The sequence below is a fragment of the Chiloscyllium punctatum genome, chromosome 3 (genome assembly GCF_047496795.1).
Source record: "Chiloscyllium punctatum isolate Juve2018m chromosome 3, sChiPun1.3, whole genome shotgun sequence".
In the NCBI taxonomy this organism is placed as follows: domain Eukaryota; kingdom Metazoa; phylum Chordata; class Chondrichthyes; order Orectolobiformes; family Hemiscylliidae; genus Chiloscyllium; species Chiloscyllium punctatum.
Window position 1 is genome coordinate 23,899,199 of NC_092741.1, and position 23,617 is coordinate 23,922,815.

At 43.9% G+C, this 23,617-nt stretch overlaps 1 protein-coding gene across 2 annotated transcripts in view; it reads left to right on the forward strand.

Moving 5' to 3' along the window:
* Positions 1 to 1,700: 1,700 nt before the first annotated feature.
* Positions 1,701 to 23,617, forward strand: part of mrps18a (mitochondrial ribosomal protein S18A) — a 94,357-nt gene continuing 72,440 nt past the window's right edge. Inside the window, exons 1-3 of one of the 2 annotated variants that reach the window (XM_072550820.1) lie at positions 1,701 to 1,905; positions 8,575 to 8,606; positions 12,186 to 12,293. In XM_072550820.1, coding sequence (XP_072406921.1) covers positions 1,740 to 1,905; positions 8,575 to 8,606; positions 12,186 to 12,293 — 306 coding nt within the window. In that variant the 5' untranslated portion in view covers positions 1,701 to 1,739. The remainder of the gene's footprint in view (positions 1,906 to 8,574; positions 8,607 to 12,185; positions 12,294 to 23,617) is intronic. The other variant, XM_072550821.1, reaches the window with a different exon arrangement.

The following is a 23,617-nucleotide window of genomic DNA, read 5'->3' on the forward strand; positions in this document are numbered from 1 at the left end:
CACAAAATGCGAATTCCTTTATTTCTTTTCAGGGGACTCCTGCTTTGACGCACTTCCCAATTGAATTGAATTTATTGTCACGTGTACCGAGGCACCGTGAAAAGCTTTGTCTCGCGAGAAATACAGGCAGATCACAGAGTTAAGTAGCATAGATAAGTAAATAATAACTAAACAGTGGCAAAAACAAAAACACAGGTACAGGTGAATGCTATGCATTTGTGAGTCCATTCAGTATTCTAACAACAGTAGGGTAGAAACTGTTTTGAAACCGGCTGGTGCAGGTGTTCAGGCTTCTGTACCTTCTCCCCATGGGAGAGGTTGTAGATAAGCATTGCCAGGGTGGGATGGATCTTTGAGAATGGTTCCTTGACAGCGGGCCTGGTAGATGGATTCTGTAGATGGGAGGTTGGCCTTTGTGATTGTCAGGGCCGAGTTCACCACTCTCTGTAACCATCTCCAATCTTGAATGGTACAGTTACCATACCAGGTAGTGATACGTCCAGACAGAATGCCCTCGACGGTGCACCTATAAAAGTTGATAAGGGTATTCACAGTCATGCCAAATTTCCTCAGCTGCCTGAGGAAGAAGAGACGTTGTTGGGCCTTTGTTACCAGTGCGTCCACATGAACAGTCCACGAAAGCTTGTTGTGGATGGTCACTCCCAGAAGCTTGACACTCTCCACTCGCGGTTAATGTGTGGGGTGGGCATGAATAACATTCCACTGAAAGTCAATAATGAGTTCTTTGGTATTGCCTGCATTGAGAGCTAGGTTGTTCTCAGTGCACCATTTTTCCAGGACTTCCACCTCTCGTCAGTAGTCTGTTTTGTCGCCATCTGAGATTCGACCGACTATGGTGGTGTCATCAGTGAACTTATAAATGGCATTAGTCTGGTATTTGGTGACGCAGTCATGGGTATACTGTGAGTACAGTAGGGGGCTGAGTACACACCCCTGGGGGCTCCACTGTTGAGTGTTAGTGAAGCTGGAATATTGTTCCCAATCTTCACTAATTGTGGCCTGATGGTCAGAAAACTGAGAATCCAGTTGTAGAGAGTGCAGCTTAGTCTGAGATCACTAAGTTTAGTAATCAGTCTCGAGGGGATAATAGTGTTGAAGGCCGAACTGTAGTCAAAGAGTAGGATTCTTACATAGCTGTTCTTGGTGGCAAGATGTTCTAGGGAGGAGTGAAGGGCAAGTGATATGGCATCTGACATGGATCTGTTGGTCTGATAGGCAAATTTAGAGTGGGTCAAGAGTAGTGGGGAGGCCCGAGTTGATTAATGCCATGACCAGCCTTTCAAAGCACGTCATGACCACCAAAGTTTGGGCCACTGGGCAGTAGTCATTGAGACATGCTGCATGAGCCTTTACAGGCACAGGGCCAAAAAAAATGGTTCTGAACAGATTCAATGCATTAAGAAGGAGGAAACAAATAAAAGTTGAAAATTCTTTTTCCACTCAATGTTGGATTTAATGACCCGTGAATAAACAGATTATAAAGTAATTTGGGACTCTTGTGCTTTGGCATGTTTCATTATTTCAGCAAGGTTGATTGCAACTAATTTTGAAGTTAAGAAATGTGAACTTTTGAGAGAGGTGATTATTGAAAGTTTGTCCAACTCTGTGGGTGCACAGCTGCTGGAGATGACAAGGGGAGCTGGGATTGATTGACAGCTCGAACCGGAACCGGAAATGTCCCGCGGTTCACTCTCCCGCCCCCAGCCCGGGGTTGGAAGATGGCGGCGGCGCGGGGATTGATGTCGGTTTGCCGGACTCTCCACGATTCATCTTTCTGGCTGTGCGGACGGCGCCTATTACCGGACTTGGTGGGTGGAAGGCGGCTGGAGCTCAGGCCGGCTCCGGCGGGGCTGGTGGCCGTGCAGGCCCGAGGCCTGAGGGAAAGTGAGTCACTCACCCTCCTCCACCCCTTCACCCCCCCTCCCCCTCTCCCTCCCCCCTCCCCCTCTCCCTCTCCTGCCCCCCTCCCCCTCCCTCTCCTGCCCCCCTCCCCCTCCCTCTACCCTCTCTCCCCCCCCTCCTCCCCCTCTCCCCCCCCCACCAAATCTCCCCCCCATCAATGGAAACATTCACTCAACATCCACTGTCCAGGCCATTCAGCCCCTTTAGTTGACACAGAAATGTACAGCATGGAAACAGACCCATCGATCCAACTCGTTCATGCTGACCAGAATCCTAAATTAATCTAGTCCCATTTGCCAGCGTTTGTCCCATATCCCTCTTAACCCTTTGTATTCATGTATCCATCCTTATAAATGTAGTGAGCGTTTTAAATGCTGTAGTTGTACCAACCTCCACTACTTCCTTTGGCAGCTCGTTCCATACACGCATCACCCTCTGTGTGAAAAGGTTACCCCAAAAATCCCTTTGAAAACTTCCCCTCTTAACTTTAACCTATGCTCTCTGGTTTTGGACTCTCCCATTCCGGGGAAAAGACCTGAGCTATTCACCCTATCCATACCCCTCTTGATTTCATAAACCTCTGTAAGGGTATACCTCTGGTCTTCCACGCTCCAGTGAAAATTGCCTTAGCCGATTTAGCTTCTCCCCGTAGTTCAAACCCTCTAGTGCTGGCAACATCCTTGTAAATCTTTTTGCACCTTCTCAAGTTTCACAACATCCTTCCTTTGGCAGAGAGACCAGAATTGCATGCAGTATTCCAAAAATGACCCCACCAATAGCCTGAACAATCGCAGCATTGCATCCCAACTCCTATACTCCATGTTCTGCTTTTGAATTGCTTTTTGAAGGGTCGTGTTTGTTGTGATGTAGGAAATGCAGCAGCCATTTAGGGTTCAGCTGCCTCCCACAAGAAGCAACATGGTAATACCTAATGTTTCCTCTAAGCCTTGGGGCTGATGGTCTTTGTGCCGATTGGTAAGCCGATGTCGGTCTTAGCAGTGAATTCAGGTTTTGGATGAAGCTGCAGCTCAGGCTGGCCTAGGAGGTCTGCGCCTGGATTGAAAAAGCGAAGAAATGTTTTAACTGATCGTTCACTATCTGTGGAACGGAGGAGGTTTGCCAGATTGACACCTGGAATGAGTGAATTGTCTTCTGAGAATAGACAGCTTGTTTCCAAAGGAATTTAGCAGTGGGAGAGTTGTCTTGTTGGAAATATAGAAGATACTGAATGATCTAGACAAGGTGGATGTGGGAAGGATTTTCATCCTTGTGGTTAAGTCCAGAGCTAGAAAACATTGTTTTAAAATTAGGGATTGTCCTTGAGGACTGAGAAGAGAATGTTTCCTCTCTGAGAGTTAGAAGACTTTAGAACGTTCTGTACCTGTATGTGACCATACAAATTCGGAGCAGAAGGTGGCCATTCACTAAGATTATGGCTATTTTATTTGTAACCTCAAATCCACATTTTCACCTGTCCTTATAACCTTTCACCCCCTTAACAAGAATCTACTGACCTATTGAAAATATTCAAGGCCTCTGCTTCCCCCACGTTTCCAGGAAGAGTCATAGAGATCTACTGCACAGAACATGGCCCTTTGGCCCATCAACCTGCACCGGTCAGAAACAACCACCTAAATATTCTATTTCCTATTTCCAATTTCCAGCACTCGGTCCATAGTCTTATACCATAGGTCCATACAATATAGGAGCAGAGTTAAGCTATTGGGTCTGTTGAGCCAGCTCCACCATTTGAACATGGCTAATATATTTCTCAACTCCATTCTCCTGCTTTCTCCCCATAATCCTTACCAATTAAGAGCCTATCTAATTCTGTCTTAAAGATATTTAATGACTTGACCTCAACAGCCTTCTATGGCAATGAGTTCCACAGATTCACCACCTCCCACCCGTCAAAATTCATGCTCAGCTCAGTTCTGAAGGGTTGTCTCTCACTTTGAGGCTGTGCCCTTCCTCCTACTCGTAGCAACATCTCCACGTCCACTCTATCCAGACCTCTCAGTATTTTGTTAGTTCCAATGAGGCCTTGTATGCCTTGGTATTGCAAATGCACATCTAAATACCTCTTAAATGTTGCGAGGGTTTTCTGCCTGTACCACCCAGTATGCAGAGAGTTCTAGCTTCCCACCAGCCTCTGGGTGAAAAGATTTTCCCTTCATCCCCTGTAAACCTCCTGCCCCTTACCTTCAATCTATGCCCCCCCCCCGTCCGATCATTAATCCCTCCATCAAGAGAAATGTTTGTTCCTGTCTATCCTATCTCTGCCCCTCTCAATTTTATACATCTCAGTCATGTCCCTTCTCAATCTTCTCTGCTGTAAGAACAACAACCCCAGTCTGTCCACTCTTTCTTCCTAACTGAAACTCTCCAGCCTGGGCAGCATCCTGGTAAATCTCCTCTACACCATCTCTAGTTCTATCACATCTCTCCTATTATGTGGATTCCAGTACTGCACACTGGCCTTACTGGTAATTTATATAGTTTCAGCTAACCTTTCTGCTCTTAAACTTCATACCTCAACTAATAAAGGCAAGCATACTATTTGCAGCCTTAACCACTTTATCTACCTGACCTGATAACGTTAAGAACTGGTGTACATGCACATCAAGATTCCTCTCATCCTTGGTGCTTAGGACTGTACTGTTTAGTATGTATTCCCTTACCCTTGTTTGACTTGCCCAAGTGCATCACCTCACATTTATCTGGATTAAATTCCATTTGCCAGTGACCAGCCCATCCATACCAATTTTTGTAATCCAAGGCTGTCCTTCTCAGCCATCCAGACTCATTGAGTCTGCTCTGCCATTCAATGAGATCATCCTCAATTCAAGCTTTGCTCCTGAGACAACCAACCTACTCTAGTAAACTGCTGGCTGGCTGGCTGCCAACATACTTATATCCTTCCTTAAATGATGCAGGTGACTAATATTATGCACTGTTCTCCAGAGGCAAGCTCACTTTGTATAAATGAAGTGAAACCTCCCTGGTTTTGTATCCAATTCCCTTCTGATAAACTGTAGCATTCTATTAGCTTTCCGCATTACTTTTTGTACCTGAACACTAACCTTGTGATTCCTGAATGAAAACAGATCCTTCTGTATTTTAGTTCTGCAATCTCTCACCGCTTAGGAAATGTGTTTTTTTTATTTCACCTGCCAAACGGGGTATTTTTGCACTTCCCACATTATATTCAATTTGTCACATTTTTGCTCACTTCATTCACTTAACCAATCTGTATCTTTTCATCTTATGTTCTGTTCATATCTTAGTCAGCAAATTTGACAACCTTAACTTCCGTCCGTTCATGTAGGTATTTCCTAATCGACCTGTTCATAGATATTACATACCTATGGCGCAGTTGTGATTTGATCGCAGGCCTCGTGTCCTAAGTAGGGACACTACCACTGTGCCACCATAGCCTCCCCCGTCCCTTCAACTAGATCATTTATAGAGTCATAGAGACATACAGCACGGAAACAGACCGCCCAGCCTGACCATGTTTCCCAAACTAAACTAGTCCCACTTGGCTGCTTTTGGCCCATATCCCTCTAAACCTTTCCTAGTCGTGTACCTGTCTAAATGTCTTTTCAATGTTGTAACTTATATAAATTATAAACATTTGAGGTCCCAGCACTGATCCTTGAAGCACACTGCTTATTACACCATGAAAAGACCCATTGATGCCTACTCTCTGCTTCCTGTTAACTAGCCAATCTTCTTTCCGTGCCAATAGCCTATCCCCCTCCCCCACACCATGAACTTTGATTTTTAATTTTTTTATATGACACTTTATCAAACACTTTTTGTACTGCACATCAACTGGTTACACTTCACCCACAGCATGATATGTCCCAAGGGACTCCCAATACATTACTTAGTTATGATTTCCCTTTCACCACACCATGTTGACTCTACCTTGAAGCTATCCAAAAACCCTACTAAAGCTACTCTACTAATAGATTCTGACATGCCCATCATAACAGATGTTAAGCTAACTGTCCTGTAGTCTCCTGCCTTTTGTTATCTTTTTTGGATGAGGCAATTACACTTACTATTTTCCATTCTAATTGGATTGCTCCTGCATCAAAGGTTCAACAATTTTTTAATCATCTCAAGAGCTACTTTTAGCCATAGAAAGTCCATCAGGATCTAGGCCTTTGTCAGCCTGCAGCTCAGTACTATTTCCTGGATGATTCTGATGTCCGAGTGCTTTCTCTCTTTCATTTCACAATGTATTGCTGCTTCCAGGATGTTATTTGTGTCCTGTAGAGTGGTGCAAGATATGAGTTCAGTTCATCTGCCATTTCCTTATTTTCATTATTTATTCTCCAGTCACTCTTACTAATACTCTTGCCAAAGCTCACTGTATTAGCTCCTCTAAATATATAGAGAAGCTCTTACTGTCTATCTTTGTTTCTGGCTAACTTTCTCTCATCTTTTAGTTTGATGCAGTCTTTAACGTGCAACTAGTAGAGTTGAAAAGGGAGAGTCAGTTGATATGGTATATTTGGGTTTTCAGACAGGGTTTGAGAAAGTTCTGCATAAGAGATTATTGCGCAAGATTAAAGCGCATAGATTGGGGGAAGTGTATTGAAAAGGATAGAAAACTGGTTGGCAGAGAGGAAACAGAAGGAATTAATGGGTCCTTTTCAAATCGGCAGACACCAACTAGTGGGGTGCCACAGGGATCGGTGCTGAGACCCCTTCTATTCATAATATATATTATTGATTGAATGAGGGAACAAAATATAACATCTCAAAGTTTGCATTTGACATCAATTTGGGTGGCAGGGTGAACTGTGATGAAGATGCAGAGATCCTTCAGCTTGATCTGGACAGGTTGGGTGAATGGACAAATCATTGGTAGATGCAGTATAATTTGGATAAATGTGAGGTAATTCCCTTTGGAAGCAAAAACAAGAAGGCAGTTTACAACCTGAATGGCTGTAAATTGGGAGAGGGGGGTGTGCAGTGGGACCTGGGTGTCCTTGTGCACCAGTTGGTGAAGGTAAGCATGCAGGTGCAGCAGGTGGGAAAGAAGGCAAATGGGATGTTGGCCTTCATTGCAAGAGGTTTCGAGTACAGGAGAAGGGATGTGTTGTTGTAATTATACATGGCCTCGGTGAGGCCACACCTAGAATATTGTGTGCAGTTTTGATCTCCTTTTCTGAGGAAGGATGCTCTTACTCTCGAGGGAGTGCAGCAAAGGTTAACCAGGCTGATTCCAGGGATGGCGGGCCTGACATATGAAGAGAGATTGACTAGGTTAGAGTTGTTTTCACTGGAGTTCAGATGAGTGAGGTGGTTGGGGGGATCTCAGAGACTCAAAATTCTAACAGGACTAGACAGGGTAGATGCAGGGAGGATTAGATTAGATTACTTACAGTGTGGAAACAGGCCCTTCGGCCCAACAAGTCCAAACCGCCCCGCCGAAGCGTAACCCACCCATACCCCTACATCTACATTTACCCCTTAACCTAACACTATGGGCAGTTTAGCATGGCCAATTCACCTGGCCTGCACATCTTTGGAGTGTGGGAGGAAACCGGAGCACCCGGAGGAAACCCACGCAGACACGGGGAGAACGTGCAAACTCCACACAGTCAGTCGCTGTGAGGATGTTCCTGATAGTGGGTGTGTCCAGAACCAGGAATCACAGTCTGAGGATTCGGGGTAGACCAATTTAGGACTGAGATGAGACATTTCTTCACCCAAAGAGTGGAGAGTCTGTGGAATTCATTACCACAGGAATTAGCTGATGCCAAAACATTGAATGTATTCAAGAGGTGGCTCGATATAGCACTTGGGGCAAATGGGAGCAAAGGTTATTGGGAGAAGGTAGGTTTAGGCTGTTGAGTTGGATGATCAGCCATGAAGGTGGTGAATGGCGGAGCAGGCTTAAACAATAGCTTCCTCCTCCTACCTTCCATGTTTCTATGTCTAGTTAACCAGAGAAGTCAGTGGAAGTGGGGTCATTGAATACTGTTAAAGCTGATGTAGATTGATTCCCCCTTGCATATTAAGGTTATCAGGTGTAGATGGGAATGTGGAATTTGAAACACAGAAATTCAGTCATGATTATTGAATGGTGGAGTATGCTGAAGCAGCCGAATTCCTCCTACTACTTGGTATGTTCATAGGAAAAGGTCGCACGATTAAAAGAAAATCATGAATGAGAGAGGTACAGAAAGAAGTGCGATCAGGTTGGGTGACACGGGGTGGGAAGAGGCTCTCAGTTGGGCCACATGACCTGTTTCTTTGCTGCTTTCGGCAGGTTTAAGAGTAGTCCAACCATCAGAAATGAGAGACAGGTATGGCTTAACACAAAACTTGAATACCAGAAAGGAAGGGATAAGAAGATCAAGTTGATAAGTTTAAGGGAATGTGTCGTTGTGACAAAAGATGCTTTGAAAGTTTTTCTTAATGTTTCAATTGACGTTTCATCTGGAGAGCTTGTGTGTTTAATTTCACTTCATCTTAAAAATGTAAGACCGTGGTGAAGAGATGGACTTTTTGCCTTGGAAATGTGCATCTGATTTACTTTGTCGATAACAATTCCTTAATAAGCCTGAAGATTATGATATCACACAGTAGATATTGGTTTTCAAATAATGAATTCTCTTTCCTTTGCAGTTATAAGGGTGCAGGATGGACAGTGCACAACGGTGAGTACAGCTGCCTGAGTGCCTCATTCAGTCTAAAAATGTTGTATCTGCACTGTGCAATGAGTGGACAACCAATCACCATTGACTAGAGTAGCCACTAATTTGTCTGAGTGGAATGTTCAAATTTGTGGAATGAGTTCAGGACATTTTTTTTCAGTTGAGAGACTTGTTCCATACATGCAGCCTGTGCATGAAAATGTTGCCCCTTATTAATAGTCCCGCGATAATATCTTTGCTATCTTTCCCTTTTCACCTTAAACTTAGGCCCTCGCATTTTGAATTCCCCTACCCTGGGAAAAGACCTTGGCTATTCACCCTATCCATGTTCCTTCATGACTTTCTATTGAGCAGCACTTGCTTAATAACCCTAAGTGTGCAAATAATTACATGGACAACCAATTTAGGATTGTTGTACTTGCAGTGTACTGGAAACCACATAGATTAATATTTAAGACTCTAATTTGTAGACAAAAAAAATATGTGCACATATAGGTGATTGCCATGAGAAATAAATCAATCAAATCTGTCTGGTTTATAAATTAAACAAAACTTGACATTTAACTGTCAGTCACCATTTACTAGTGGATTATCTTTTACTGATGAGAGACCAGTTGCTGACCATTCAGCAGATCCTCTGTGATTGAAATAAATGTTGTCCTCCCTTTGATAATTTCTGTGAATTGTCCTAATGAGTGCAAATTGAAAAGCTTCAACAAAATTTGTCTCCTTTGAGCATTATGGGTAGGCGAAGTTCTCGTGGTATTATCTCTAGACTGTTAATCCAGAAATCCTGGTAATGGTCTGGGGACCCTAGTGCGAATCCTGCTGTGGCAGATGGTGGAATTTGAATTCAACAGGCGTCTTGAATTAAGAGGTAAAAACAATGACTGCAGATGCTGGAAACCCGATTCTGGATTAGTGGTGCTGGAAGAGCACAGCAGTTCAGGCAGCATCCAAGGAGCTTCGAAATCGACGTTTCGGGTAAAAGCCCTTAAGAGTCTAATGATGGCCATTGTTGGAAAAACCCATCTGGTTTACCAGTCTCTTGGGCAGGGAAACTGCCATCCTTCCCTGGTCTGCCCTAGTGACTGCAGACCCACTGCCATGCTGACTCTTAAATTGCCCTCAGGCAAGGAAATGGTTAATAAATCCTGACCTCTCCAGTGATGCCCACTTCACATGAAGGAATAAAAAAATCAAGTTTGACAAACTGCTGTTTGTATCCCTATTTTGCTGATTCTCTTAGTGTTGAAGCATTCTTCTGTCTCAGTCCTGAATATATTTAGGGGCAAAGAATTCCTGAGGTTCATTGTCCAATTTCTTTTCAACTCAGCTGTAAATGGCCCTTAGTCTAAGATTATGACGTCTACTTCTGGAGTCTCCAGCTAGTGGAAGCACCGTCTTAGTATCTGGCCTATAAAACCCTCATGGAATTTTAGATGTTTCAGTGAGACCATGTATTGTTCTCCTGAACTCCAGAGAGTGTAGGGCCATTCTACTATTATCTCTTCTCATGGTACAATCCAGTCACTGCAGGAATGGATCTAAAATACCCAAGCATGGTCTATGTAAAGTTTAGACGGAATGTGATTAAGAAGTGGCTTCAATCTTCGATATGGATCAAATTAAGAGAAAGTGGAAAGGATGGAGGGAGAGAGATTGAAGACCAACCCTGAGAGGAGAATTGTCAGCCAACTGATCGTGTTTTTCTTGCATCTGAGTTAGGAGTGTGAGACAGCTGCACTCCGCAAGTTCAGGCTATTCCTGTGTTAGTGTCTTTCTTTCCTTCAAAGACCCAGCAAAGACACAAAATTACAGCGTGGCAGGCCATTTTGCTTTGCTGGAGTCTGGCATTTGAGAGCAGTGGTTGAAGTGATGTGAATTCCAAGAATAATCAGCTGTTTGAGGTAAAGTTCAGGATAATACAGGATACTGCTTATCAGTAGCTGGATCAGCATGTGGAGAGTGAAACCCTTCGTAAGTAAATTCATTGAAGTGGCAAGAAGACACAGCTGGAAGATTTAACGTGTTGTAGGTTTATGTCGACTGGACAGGACCGAAACAGGTCACTCAGCCTTCTCTCTAGTCGCCTCTTTAAATCCATCTTTGTTCCCATGCTAAAAGATGGAAGGTACTGTTAAGATTGGGAGAACAGGGCAGAAGATTTGATGGACAGGGAAAGGATCTGTCGAATCACCAAAGGTTTTTATGTGAGTGACTCGAAGGAATTGAGGCAAACCCAAAGGCACAAGAAAGTGAGCTTTCTTTGCTTTGATGTTTTACAAGGGAAACTGGAGATTGTGAGGAATGCAACAAGTTGCAAAGATGAAAGAATTGAAATGTTGCGGAAATGCTGCAGCAAGTGATGGAGAAACTGCCAATGTGGCAGGAAGTCTGAGGTTTCTTGTATCACCAAAGGTTGTGAATCTTCAAGTTATGATTCCAGCTTACTTGATGGAGTAAAGAAATGTGAAAAACAAAGTGGTATTTGTTAATTAATTCTGACTTGATTCACATTTTACTCCATAGTGTCTCAAGCATTAGGCCATAAGTGTTCATCAAAATGCTTGTGTTCCTCACAATAGACTGGAATAAAGAAATTCCCAGCAGCCCCACTGTAGAAACACATGATATTACAACGCAAAAGAAAGCCACTAGGGCTGTCATGTCTGTACTAAATCTTTGAAGAATAGTTTGTTTACATTTCTTTTCTCCTTCCCCTGTGCATTTATTTTTTGTTTTCCAGTTTTGTAAGCTCATCGGGAATTTGCTTCAGCCACAGTTTCTGATGTTGCGCGTTCCAGCAAATCTGTTAAAAAGAAAACTTCTTGCCTTTGAATTTGTTTTTCTTTTGTTCGTAGCAAGTGGGGTAGTCCATTCCTTGATACAACATGGACCCACCTACCACCTCGATCCGATAACTGTTAATTCCTGTGTCAATCAAAATTATGATCTTAAATTGATGCCGTCGAGCTGCAGCTTCATTGACTGTTTCCGATTTACTTTCAGTAAAATCTCTAATCGTTTTGTGTACCCCTGAATTTCAGAATTTTCTCAATGCTAATGATAAGGGTTTTAGTTTTTCTAGTGTCTCCTCTTTAAATAAAGCGTTTCATCCCAGTGATCTTGTTATGTATGTGTGGCATGCTGTCTGAGGCCTTCACATCATTCCCAATGTTAGAGCTTCTAAAACTGGACTTGTCATTGGAACAACTTCTCAGTGGCCCCAACATAGCCTCTGTTGACCGACTGCATCTTGGCCCATCTCATCTCTTCCTGCCTGTTACTTTGTGGAAATGACTCTGTAATTATGGCATTGTTCGTAATCTGCGTTTGTACTGACAGAACGAGTCTGGAGAAGCAGCTTTAACTCTCAAACTTTACGTTCAGAAGAACTGTTGTAATGTCACAACAAGAACTTCAGGAATGTGGGACCAGATTGTTCTTGGTCAATGTTGTTCTGCTTCCTTTAGTGATTAAGCAATGTTTTGTTTTATTGGTAGAAGTCTTTGAACTGGCATTGTTACTGACTGCTGCATTCACCTTCTTCATAGTCACAAACTTTGATTCTGCTTTCAGATTGAGGGAAGGAAAATTGAGGATTCTCTAGTGGCTTCTGAACCTCCAAACCCTTCAGGACAGTGCCCAATCTGTAGGTGGAACCTAAAGCATAAATATAATTATACAGTAAGTACACTGCATTATCATTTTGTTTAATCAGGTATTTTAATAAATATTTTATTTTTACAACCAGCCAGAGATGAGTTAAAGGATGAAGCTTTCTGTCTTTGGAGTGTTTGAGATGAAGAGCACAGAGATCTTTAAGCGAAAGTTCGAAAGTACATGAGGGTTAGGGAGAGGAAAGAATAGACTAGCAGAGATGTTTAATTAACTTTTCATGGGAGGCGTTTGTGTTGAGTCTCAACAAAGTCTTAAACTTGTTGGGCTAAATGGCCTGTTACTGTTTAATTAAATGTACGATGCAGTAGTATGATCCAATGTAAATTGAGTTTAGGCAATGCCAAACTATGGAGCAGAAGCAGAACATCTGCACATAACGTCTCATTCTTGCTGGAAATGGGTGATGTGTTACCCTGAGGTAAATGCTGTTTCGAAGTTGGGTCTGAGGACCCGTATGGTCACCATTTCCTTCCTGCAAATTTAATTCTTCACACCTCCTGCCAGTTTTGCATCCAGAGGCATGCACGTGATCCATCCCAAACTCATTATGTGGTGCGAATGAACACAGAACTTTGGGTGTGTGGGAGTTACGTGGCAGATGGGAAACCTTTTCCATGCAGCAAGTGGTTGGAATCTGGATGACACTGTCTGAGAATGTGGCAGAGGCATGTCTAACTGTGGCTTTCAAAAGGAAATTGGATACACATCTGCAGAGAGAGAAGTTGCTGCTGGGGAAGGGCAGGGGCTGCGATTGGCTGAATTGCTCTTGGACAGAGCTAGCCCAGACAGGCTGGGCTGAATGGCCTCATGCTGTACTGTAATTATTCTGATTCTGTGATGCATGCAAATCTTTAATTGCTGATACTTCAAGCCATTCAGCCCATCGAGTCTGCACCGACCCTCTGAAGATCACCTACCTAGACCCCTACCTTGCCCCTGTAACCCTGCAATTCCCATGGCTAGACTACCTATCCTACATTGCTGGACGCTCCAGGGCAATTCATCATGGCCAACTGACCTAACTTGCACATCTTTGGACTGTGGGTGGGAACTAAAGTATCCAGTGGAAACCTGTGCAGACACTGGGAGAATGTGCAAACTCCACAGAGAGAGTCACCCCAGGCTGGGATCAAACCCGGGTCTCTGGTGCCATGACGCAAAAGTGCTAACCACTGAGCCACCGTGCTACCTGCAAAAAAACAACAATGTGTTTACCTGGTATCCTGGCCAACAATCCTCTCAACTAATCACAATAGAAAAAAATAAATCAAGTTAATTACTCTGTCAACTTGCATTTGCTTTATGGAAGCTTGATTGTTGCATCTGGCCTCATAATTGTTCTGGCAGTACTGCCATTTATTTACAATATGGTAACCATTATAAATGCAAGTCTATCGTTTTAAGAATAACCTTCAGCTACTCTAAGCTCCGGTTTCGTTTTCGAAACAGTTCCCTTCTCCACTTCTCCTCCAGATGCTTGTTATTAAGGTAGGTGATCGAGCTTTTGGTCACCTACCTTAATAACTGTTTATATGATTTAGTGTCCCGTTTCTCCCTGTGAAGCCTCCTGTAGTTTGATTTAATTACTGTTCTTTAATATCTGTTGATGCTATCCATTGGTTGTGCAAAGTCTCACGAAACGGTGCAGGTGGGAAATTGAGGCGATTAGTAACTTGTGTATCCTACTGTCCAGAAAGTAAGGTTTATTAAGCATATCATGTCTCTGATGTTGAATAGTGACTGCAAACAACACTGGGCTTTGTTGCCAGTGAGTGGTGTAGTTTAGTAATGGATCAACGAGGAGTGGAATTGTGACTGGGCTTGGTGAATGCATTCCACCCAGATACGTGCTGTCCTGCACTGCGCTGTCTTACAAACAGGGAGCTTTTAATGCATTCCTTTTAGCAAGCACCTGGGTGTGTGTTGCAAAGGTACATTGAGTACTTGTGGAGCAGAATAGTATAATTTGTTTCTCAAGTCCAGCTCAATGAGTTATTAGCGACTGGCTTTTTTCTGTTCAGTGATTCTGCAGCTTTCACTTAGCTTGTGGAGTATGAGATGTGAACACACAAGCTGAGTTATCCACTGCAGTGCAAGGGGATGTTGTGCTGTTGGAGATACCATCTTTCAATGGGATGATGTTCCACTGGGACCCTGTATGACCTATTGAAAGTTTGCCTGCCATTATTTGAAGCAGATTGTTTGTTTTATTTTTGGAAGGGGATGTCTCCAGGTGTCCTGAGCTGTATATATCTCTTGACCAAATCCTTGAAACGGTTTTGTCATGTTATTACCCACTTTGCTTTTTTTTGGGATTGTGGTCAAATTTGTCACTACTTCTTATAAAATCCTTTTTTTCTTCAAAAATATTTATAAGTTTTTTACAAAATTACAAAACCAGTGCAAAATAGTGTAACAACTTTCTAATATGATAACAATAAAAAGAAACAAACTGCTACTCTACTCCACAAACTACCGAAACACAAATAAAAGCAAAAAAACCCAACTAAAACTACAATTCAATAAATAGCCAAGGTAAAAGAAGAACATAAATCAACAAGTTATAACAAGGCAACTTAATTTACTTGAATATAATTTACTACATTCAGAGCAATCTCACCGAAACTCCCCACCACTGGGAACAATAGGAAGCACACCTGTGTTTGTTCAGGATTCGTAATGAGTAATTAGTAAGAGTGCCAACATCCATTTTACACTTGGGGCACGTTGGGGACACTATTGTCTTAAATTTCGCAAGCCATTGCGGTGAAAAGTGAATACCTTCAATTGAATAGCCTGCATCCTATTGCAAATCGAGATCTTCCTAACATTTCCCAGATATCCTCCCACATCTCTGACAGGATTTCTACCCCCAATTCCTGAGTGCAGGTTCTGCATAGCCGCTCAATGTCCTTTGAAACATTACTCCCTAATATGTGATAGAGGGTGCTAACCGAGAGGCCACCCATAGACTCCTCTCCGTATCCAACTTGTAGGGGCTAACCATCAATGTTTTTTTTTGTATGAAGTCTCTAACCTGGAAGTAACGAAAGAGATCTCTCTTGGGTAGTTCAAATGTCTGCTCGAAGGACATAATTACCTCCCCATCAAATTAATCTCCCAGAGTTTAAAGCCAGAGTCCATTGACCTCGATGGAATCCCAACATTCACACTATGGGAGTGAAAGGGGAAGTTTTTTGTAAATTGCCCTCGCCCTGCCGTGTCATTCTCCATGCTTTAAATGTGCTTGGGACAATTGGGTTTCTGTAGTGGTCCATAACAATTCTCATCTTGTCCATAAACAAAAATTAATGAGGGGGCATTTTGTCTGGGAGGCCCAGATTGATCACAGGTCCTGACAGGCCCATTCAGCCACATAGGATAGTGAAGAGCACAGTTGGTATTTCTTAAAGTATGGAAAATCTAGGCACCCTCTTTCCCCACCCCCACCCACCCCCCGCCCACCCCCAAACCTTCAAAAGCTGCAATTTATCCAACTTAATAAGAGGCCACCTATGATGCCAGAGAAAAGATCCAAGCCTTCTTAGTGCTTGTTTTGGCGGCATCAGAAGGAGCATTCGCACGGGAAGAATATTCATTTTAACCAGAGCTACTCTGCCTAACCAAGGTATCGGAAGATCCTCCCAGTGCCGAAGGTACGGCATTATCCTCTCTACGTGCAGTTGTTAGTTGGCTTTCTGTGGTTGATCGAAGACTGGGGTGATGAAACTGCCTAAATACAGGAAACCTCCCTGTGACCACCGGAAAGGGAAATGGGTTCAGTTCCCAAACTTGGATATACTAGTATGCCTCCCCCACTGGCCTGGCCTCCGATTTCATGACATTAATTTTATACCCTGAAAACAAACCAAATCGATTAATCACTTGTATTAAGCGGGACACAGGTGTCATTGGGTCACTTAAAAAGAGAAGAACGACCCTCGCCTAAAGGGTGATTTCACACCTGCATGACCCTACCTCTGAGGCTGTTGTATTGGGATCTATACGGATGATTTCCTCCAGCGGCTCGATCACCAACGTAAATAATATCAACGAGAGAAGACACCCTTGACAACAGCCTCTGCTAACACTAAAACTATCTGACCTTCTACCGTTAGTGAGAATCACTGCTTTTGGATCACCACACATGCCAAAAACCCCTCCAAGACCAAACCATTCCTTGACATAAGAGGTATGGCCGCTCCACCCGATCAAATGCTTTCTCTACATCCAGGGAGACTACCAAACCTGGGATCAATCTTTGCTGGCATATTTGGACCATATTTAATACTCTTCTAATATTGTTGGTAGACCTATGACCCTTGATAAAACCTGTCTGGTCCTCCAGCCTTGATGCCAGCATTTTTGACTGGATTTTAAAATCCACGTTCAGTAATGATATGGGCCTGTACGAAGTGTAATCTCCTGGGGATTTTCCTTTCTTAACAATAAGAAAAATATTTGCTCCTCTCAAAGAGGATGGGAGGCAGTCCTGACTGACTAATAATTGTGCATATTTTAGAGTGGCCCGGCCAGCTTGCCTGTAAACTCCTCATAAAACTCACTTCGAAATCCGTCTGGGCCGGGTACATTACCACACTGGAGCAGCCTCACTGCCTCCTGTATTTCTTGAATTATCAGGGTAGTATTCAGAAAGGACGCCTGCTCTGAGGTTACACCAGGAATGTTCAGGGCCCTAAAAAAAAGGATGCCATCTTCATCATTCTGTCCTCGCAGCCCTTCAACCGGTACAGCACAAAGTAAAACTTTCTAAATGCTGCATTGATCTCTTTAACATTGTAAGTAAAAGCACCAGCACACTCTCTAATGGATGTAATAGATTGGGGAGCATTTTTCTTTCTGGCCAAGTACGCTAGATAGCTACCTGGTTTATCACCGTACTCAAATAACCTCTGTTTCACAAAAGAGATTTCCCTCCTTGCTGTCTGGGTGAGTGCAGCATTCAAAGTAGCCCGAAGGGCTATAATCTGCTGAAATTTAATGACAGACGGTCTGTCAAAGTATGCTAACTCAGCTGCCTTTAGGCGAGCCTCGAGAAGACGTTGCTGTTCTCCCCTCTGTCACTTCCAGGTCACCGAGTAAGAAATAATCCAACCCCTTGCTTAAGTCTTGGCAGTCTCCCACAGCACCAATGGATTACTGACTGTACCTAAATTAATATTCCAAAAGGTTTTAAACTCCGTGAAAAATACTGTATAAACTTGCTGCCTTTCAGGAGGAAAGGATCCATGTGCCAGTGCCGGGACCCTGTCCTGCTACCACCTGCTTGACTTTCATGTACACAGTCGTGTGATCAGAAATGGCTATGTTCCCTATTCTGCAAAACAGCACCGAGTCCTACAAGGTTGATGGGACAAAAAGCATGTCACTTTCTAGTATAGCACTTAGGTGGTTTAGTAAAAAAGGTAAAATCTCTACCTTCGGGGTGAAGACATCTCCACCATCCACCGACCCTAACTCCCTATTCAGGTCCACTAGCTGCCTGGATTGCGGGATCATACCCGCAAGACCCCATGGCTTCCTGCCCACCTCAGGGTCAATAATACGATTAAAGTGTTCCCCCCTTCTCTCTCCCCCCCCCACCATAAATGTATGACGCGTTTCAAGGGCCATCAATCCAGAAAGCACATCAGTTAAGAATTTAAGGGGATGTGCTGGGAGGGGGGTTGGGAGGTGCAATCCCAGAATCCCATACTCCACTCCATGTATTAAAGCTTTAAGTATTATGAATTGCCCTGCAATCATCCTTAATTTGGCCTAGCATTTGAAATGGGAGGTTCTTCCGGATGCGAATAGCCATTCCGACTTTTTGAATTAAAGGATGAGAAAAACACTTGGCCGAGTCCTCCCTGTTGCACCTTCAGATGCTCCTTATTGGTTAAATGTGTTTCTTGCAACAAGACTACATCGACCCTCTTCTTTTCTAAGGCTTGACAGTATCTTTTTTTACTGTTAATTGGTGAATGACTCCCTGTAACATTCCAGGTGCACCACTTAAACGAATGGCTAGCCATTCGTCCAAAACAGTCCGTGACACCCCACCCTGGGGGGAAGAACTTCACTCATCGTGCTGAGTGAAAACAACACAGTTTGTATAAGTTTAAAAATACAACTTCCGAAACTACCAAATTAAAACTCCTAACAGCTACTTCTACAACATACCAACATAAAACATAACCGAAAGGAGACTTCCCCCTTGTCCACAGGGGCGTTTATACCACCCATTAGCCCCACCATGACTCCTCCTAGCTGAAACCATGCCCCTGTCCCAGACAACACAAAGTAAGAAAAAAAAACAACACCTTATAACAAGAAAGCTAAAAGTGGGCACTCAACCATCCCCTCCATACTGTAACCCTAGGCACTCCTGGTAGAGCAAAAAACCCTCTTCCCCGCATCCTCCCACCGCCCGCCCCCCCCCCCCCCCCCATCCCACACCAGGAAAGAACGAAAGGAAATAATAAGATAAAATCCTGGAAAACAAAAGATAATGGGAAGAGAGAGAGGTGAGGGGAAAAAAGGAAAATAATTATGACCCTGACATATATTAAATAAAAGACCACCCCCCAACAACCAGGTAAACCAGGCAAATTACAGAGAAAAAAACAAAATAAACATAATCGTCCATATTATTCAGGCCAATCGGTCTATTTTAAACATCCAAGAAGTCCTTTGCCTTTTCCGGTGAAACAAAATTCAACACTGACCTTCCGTGGCTGAAACGCAATATTGCTGGATATCTAACGGAATACTGGATATTCAAGTTCCTCAGCCGCTTTTTACCTCATCATATGCCTTCCTCTTACGAACCACGACTGGAGAGAAGTCCTGGAAAAGCATAATTCATGATCCTTTATATATAAGAGCCTGCAGATCCTTCCCCAGTGCTCTTGAGGCTTCCAGTGTTATTTGTTTATCTATACAATGCTGGAGTTGCACTGGGACCGGGTGGGGCGCTGGTCTGATCCAGCCCTGCGCACTGCGACCCGGTAGGCCCACTCGACCCACACCCAGTGTGCCTAGACCTCCAGCTTCAGAAACTGTGGGGGCTGTTGCTTCAAGAAGCTGACGAGCTGGCCGCCTTGCTCCTGTTCAGGAAGCCCCACCAACCAAAGTTCTTCTGATGACCTCGATTTTCGAGGTCATCGACCTGTTCCTCCAAGGCCTGCACTCGCCGTTCCAGGGCCTGAACCCGACTTGCTGAGGGTTAGGCCGCGGTCTTGGAAGCTGTGGCCTGTTGCTCCGCCTCCCGGACACGCTGCCTGAGGCACTGCATCTCCTGGTCATGCTTCTGCAGCATGACTGAGATTGATTCAAGCCTGGCCTGGGTCTCCCTCATCGACAAATCGATTTTCTCTCTGAATTCAATGAACTTTTTGCATGAGAGTTCTTGGGCCATCCTGAGAATATCAAAAGTACAATAGAAAGGCAATTTTTTTCTTGTCAAGGAATGAACTTGAAGCCCCATATCCTCACCATCACAAAGTTCAGCATGTAGTGCCGCTCTGTCATATTGCTTTCCTCTGTACCTATTTTAGTCTGTCTGCTGCCTTATCCTCATCCATACTGTTGTCACCTCACAGCCAGTCTGTCATTGACAGTATGTCATGGAGTGAATTATTCTTTAAAGTCCAGCAGTTGTTTTCATGTACGGCATTACTGATAACAGATTCCTCAAAAGCTTTGAGATGACCATGCGCCCTTTTCTTTTATCTCATGTGGAGAATATTTTCTGAGGGTGCGGTGCTCTTCCTGGCCATAGTCAGACAGCAATAAGGTACCAGTTTATCTAGGCACCGGGAAGGGGTGAGAGAAGGCTGAGTTGAGTGATCACCAGTTGTGGTGTGGATGTCTGTGGTTTTAATATCCTACGTAGCTTAGGAAGTGGGTGGTGTGGCAGTGGGGGTACTAACATCAAGAGCAAGGGCTTGGCAGCTGCTACAAATCCCTTGTGCCTGCCTTGCTCTTCTAACAGATGGTTAGAGTTCTTAAAGGACAAAACTAGAGGAAAACTCTCAAACTTGGAGCTGCGATCAGGAATTTTTAAAGTAGCTAGCTGAAGACCAAAACAGGATCGATTATGAAATGCTGTTTTGTTTATGTAATGAGTTACTTCATGCCAGCATTTCAAAACCTTTTCCTTTCAGGGTTAATATTGTTTGAACTTCACGCACAATGATACTGGTGCTAGTTTTCTCCCATTACCACCAGGTCAAGTTCTGACTGAAAACAGGGCGAAGTTGGCCAGTCTTCACAGCTGACAGCCAACTTTAGCCTGCTTTGTAAGAGAAACAAGTCCAGCTCACTTATCTCAGTGGCGTCGTAAATTTGATCATGTTGTCAGGATTAGGCAGCTGAAGAACAGGAGTTGAGCCCCTTCAGCTGATTTTGGTATTCAGTTAGATCATGGCTGATCTATAGCTGAATCCCATCTCCATGTCCTGATTGAATAATCCTAAATACCTTTGTTCCCTAATAGAAAGTTCAATCAATTGAGTCCTGGCTTTAGCTTTTTTTTTGCTGGGGGGGGGGGGGGGAGCTGGGGGTTTGCAGGTGGGCAAGTCTTTTCAGATATTTCCTACCTTGTGTGTGCTGAAGTGATTCATGACATTAGCCCTGAAAGGCACAGCTGTAATGTTAAAGATTTTCCTTCTTGTGCTAGAATCCTTCCACCAAAGGAAATGGTTTCTCTCCATCTACTCCATCAACTCTTTCAATCCTCTTAAACAGCTTAATTAGATCACCTCTTAACCTGCTGTGGTCAAGGGATTAGGGGCCTAATCTTAACAGTGTAAACACAAGGAGCAGATCTGATATATTGGTGTAAACGGAGATCCCAACTTACCTATGGGAGCGGCTTGACAGTGGGATGCTCAAATGGTGTGGTCCTGAAACAGGATCCACTTTAATCATGAGGTTAAAACACGTTGAGTAAGCCAATTGTTGTTTTATTTACAGACTTTAGACACTGCTCCTACCCTGCTCTTCTCTCCCCCCCCCCCCCCCCCCCCCCCCCCCCCCCCCAACTCAACTCCCTTCACCTATTTGAGCTATGGTTTTTCTTTGAGGAGCTTAACTGGTTAAACAATATTTACCTCAAATTCTGGAATTTGGCCGCCTTTAGAAATCTCTTGTCCAGCTGAGGTTGGCAAGTACTCAAGAATGCGGCAGTGTTGAATGCAAAGTAAATTTGTTTCACCACGGCCAACAATGGGGGTTGTTTCCTTGCTCAAATATTGGGTGCTGGACTTCCCTTGGCTTTTAAATTAAATTAGCATTTTACTCGCTGAAGCCTAAATATGTCTAATTAAATAAAAAAAAGCTTGCAAAGCCGTACACCTAGCTTATAGATGTCTGCATGTAGCATGAAGTGTCAGGAATCCATCACTGCTGAAACTGCTGTGTCACTGAGCTGGGGGCAGTGATGGTCTGTGACCGGAAGCAGAGTTCAGAAAGCTTTGGATAACAAAGGTCCTCATTTAGGAGTATTTAAAGCAAGAATGTTAGCTGGATTTCAAAAGAAAACTTAGGAATGGAAATGCTTTGCTTATCAAGAATGTCGTGAGCCAGGCCTTCTGGAGAGGGAACAGTGAAGGAATGATTGAAAAGAAACCTGGATGGTTGCTGCCAAAGAAACCCCTGTTTGTCGGAAATTGGCTGATATTGCCAGCCATCTTGTCAAATTAGTAACTGGTAGAACATAGAACATAGAACATAGAACAATACAGCACAGAACAGGCCCTTCGGCCCACGATGTTGTGCCGAACTTCTATCCTAGATTAAGCACCCATCCATGTACCTATCCAAATGCCACTTAAAGGTCGCCAATGAATCTGACTCTACCACTCCCTCGGGCAGCGCATTCCATGCCCCCACCACTCTCTGGGTAAAGAACCCACCCCTGACATCTCCCCTATACCTTCCACCCTTCACCTTAAATTTATGTCCCCTTGTAACACTCTGTTGTACCCGGGGAAAAAGTTTCTGACTGTCTACTCTATCTATTCCCCTGATCATCTTATAAACCTCTATCAAGTCACCCCTCATCCTTCGCCGTTCCAACGAGAAAAGGCCGAGAACTCTCAACCTATCCTCGTACGACCTACTCTCCATTCCAGGCAACATCCTGGTAAATCTTCTCTGCACCCTCTCCAAAGCTTCCACATCTTTCCTAAAGTGAGGCGACCAGAACTGCACACAGTACTCCAAATGTGGCCTAACCAAAGTCCTGTACAGCTGCAACATCACCTCACGACTCTTGAATTCAATCCCTCTGCTAATGAACGATAATACTCCATAGGCCTTCTTACAAACTCTATCCACCTGAGTGGCAACCTTCAAAGATCTATGTACATAGACCCCAAGATCCCTCTGTTCCTCCACCTGACCAAGAACCCTACCATTAACCCTGTATTCCGCATTCTTATTTGTTCTTCCAAAATGGACAACCTCACACTTGGCAGGGTTGAACTCCATCTGCCACTCCTCAGCCCAGCTCTGCATCATATCTAAGTCCCTCTGCAGCCGACAACAGCCCTCCTCACTGTCCACAACTCCACCTATCTTTGTATCATCTGCAAATTTACTGACCCACCCTTCGACTCCCTCCTCTAAGTCATTAATAAAAATTACAAACAGCAGAGGACCCAGAACTGATCCCTGCGGAACTCCACTTGTAACTGGACTCCATGCTGAATATTTACCATCTACCACCACTCTCTGACTTCGACCGGTTAGCCAGTTTTCTATCCAATTGGCCAAATTTCCCTCTATCCCATGCCTCCTGACTTTCCGCATAAGCCTACCATGGGGAACCTTATCAAATGCCTTACTAAAATCCATGTACACTACATCCACTGCTCTACCCTCATCCACATGCTTGGTCACCTCCTCGAAGAATTCAATAAGACTTGTAAGGCAAGACCTACCCTTCACAAATCCGTGCTGGCTGTCCCTAATCAAGCAGTGTCTTTCCAGATACTCGTAAATCCTATCCCTCAGTACCCTTTCCATTACTTTGCCTACCACAGAAGTAAGACTAACTGGCCTGTAATTCCCGGGGTTATCCCTATTCCCTTTTTTGAACAGGGGCACAACATTCGCTACTCTCCAGTCCCCTGGTACCACCCCAGTTGCCAGTGAAGACGAGAAGATCATTGCCAACGGTACTGCAATTTCCTCTCTTGCTTCCCACATAATCCTAGGATATATCCCGTCAGGCCCGGGGGACTTGTCTATCCTCAAGTTGTTCAAAATGTCCAACACATCTTCCTTCCTAACAGGTATCTCTTCTAGCTTACTTTTGGATG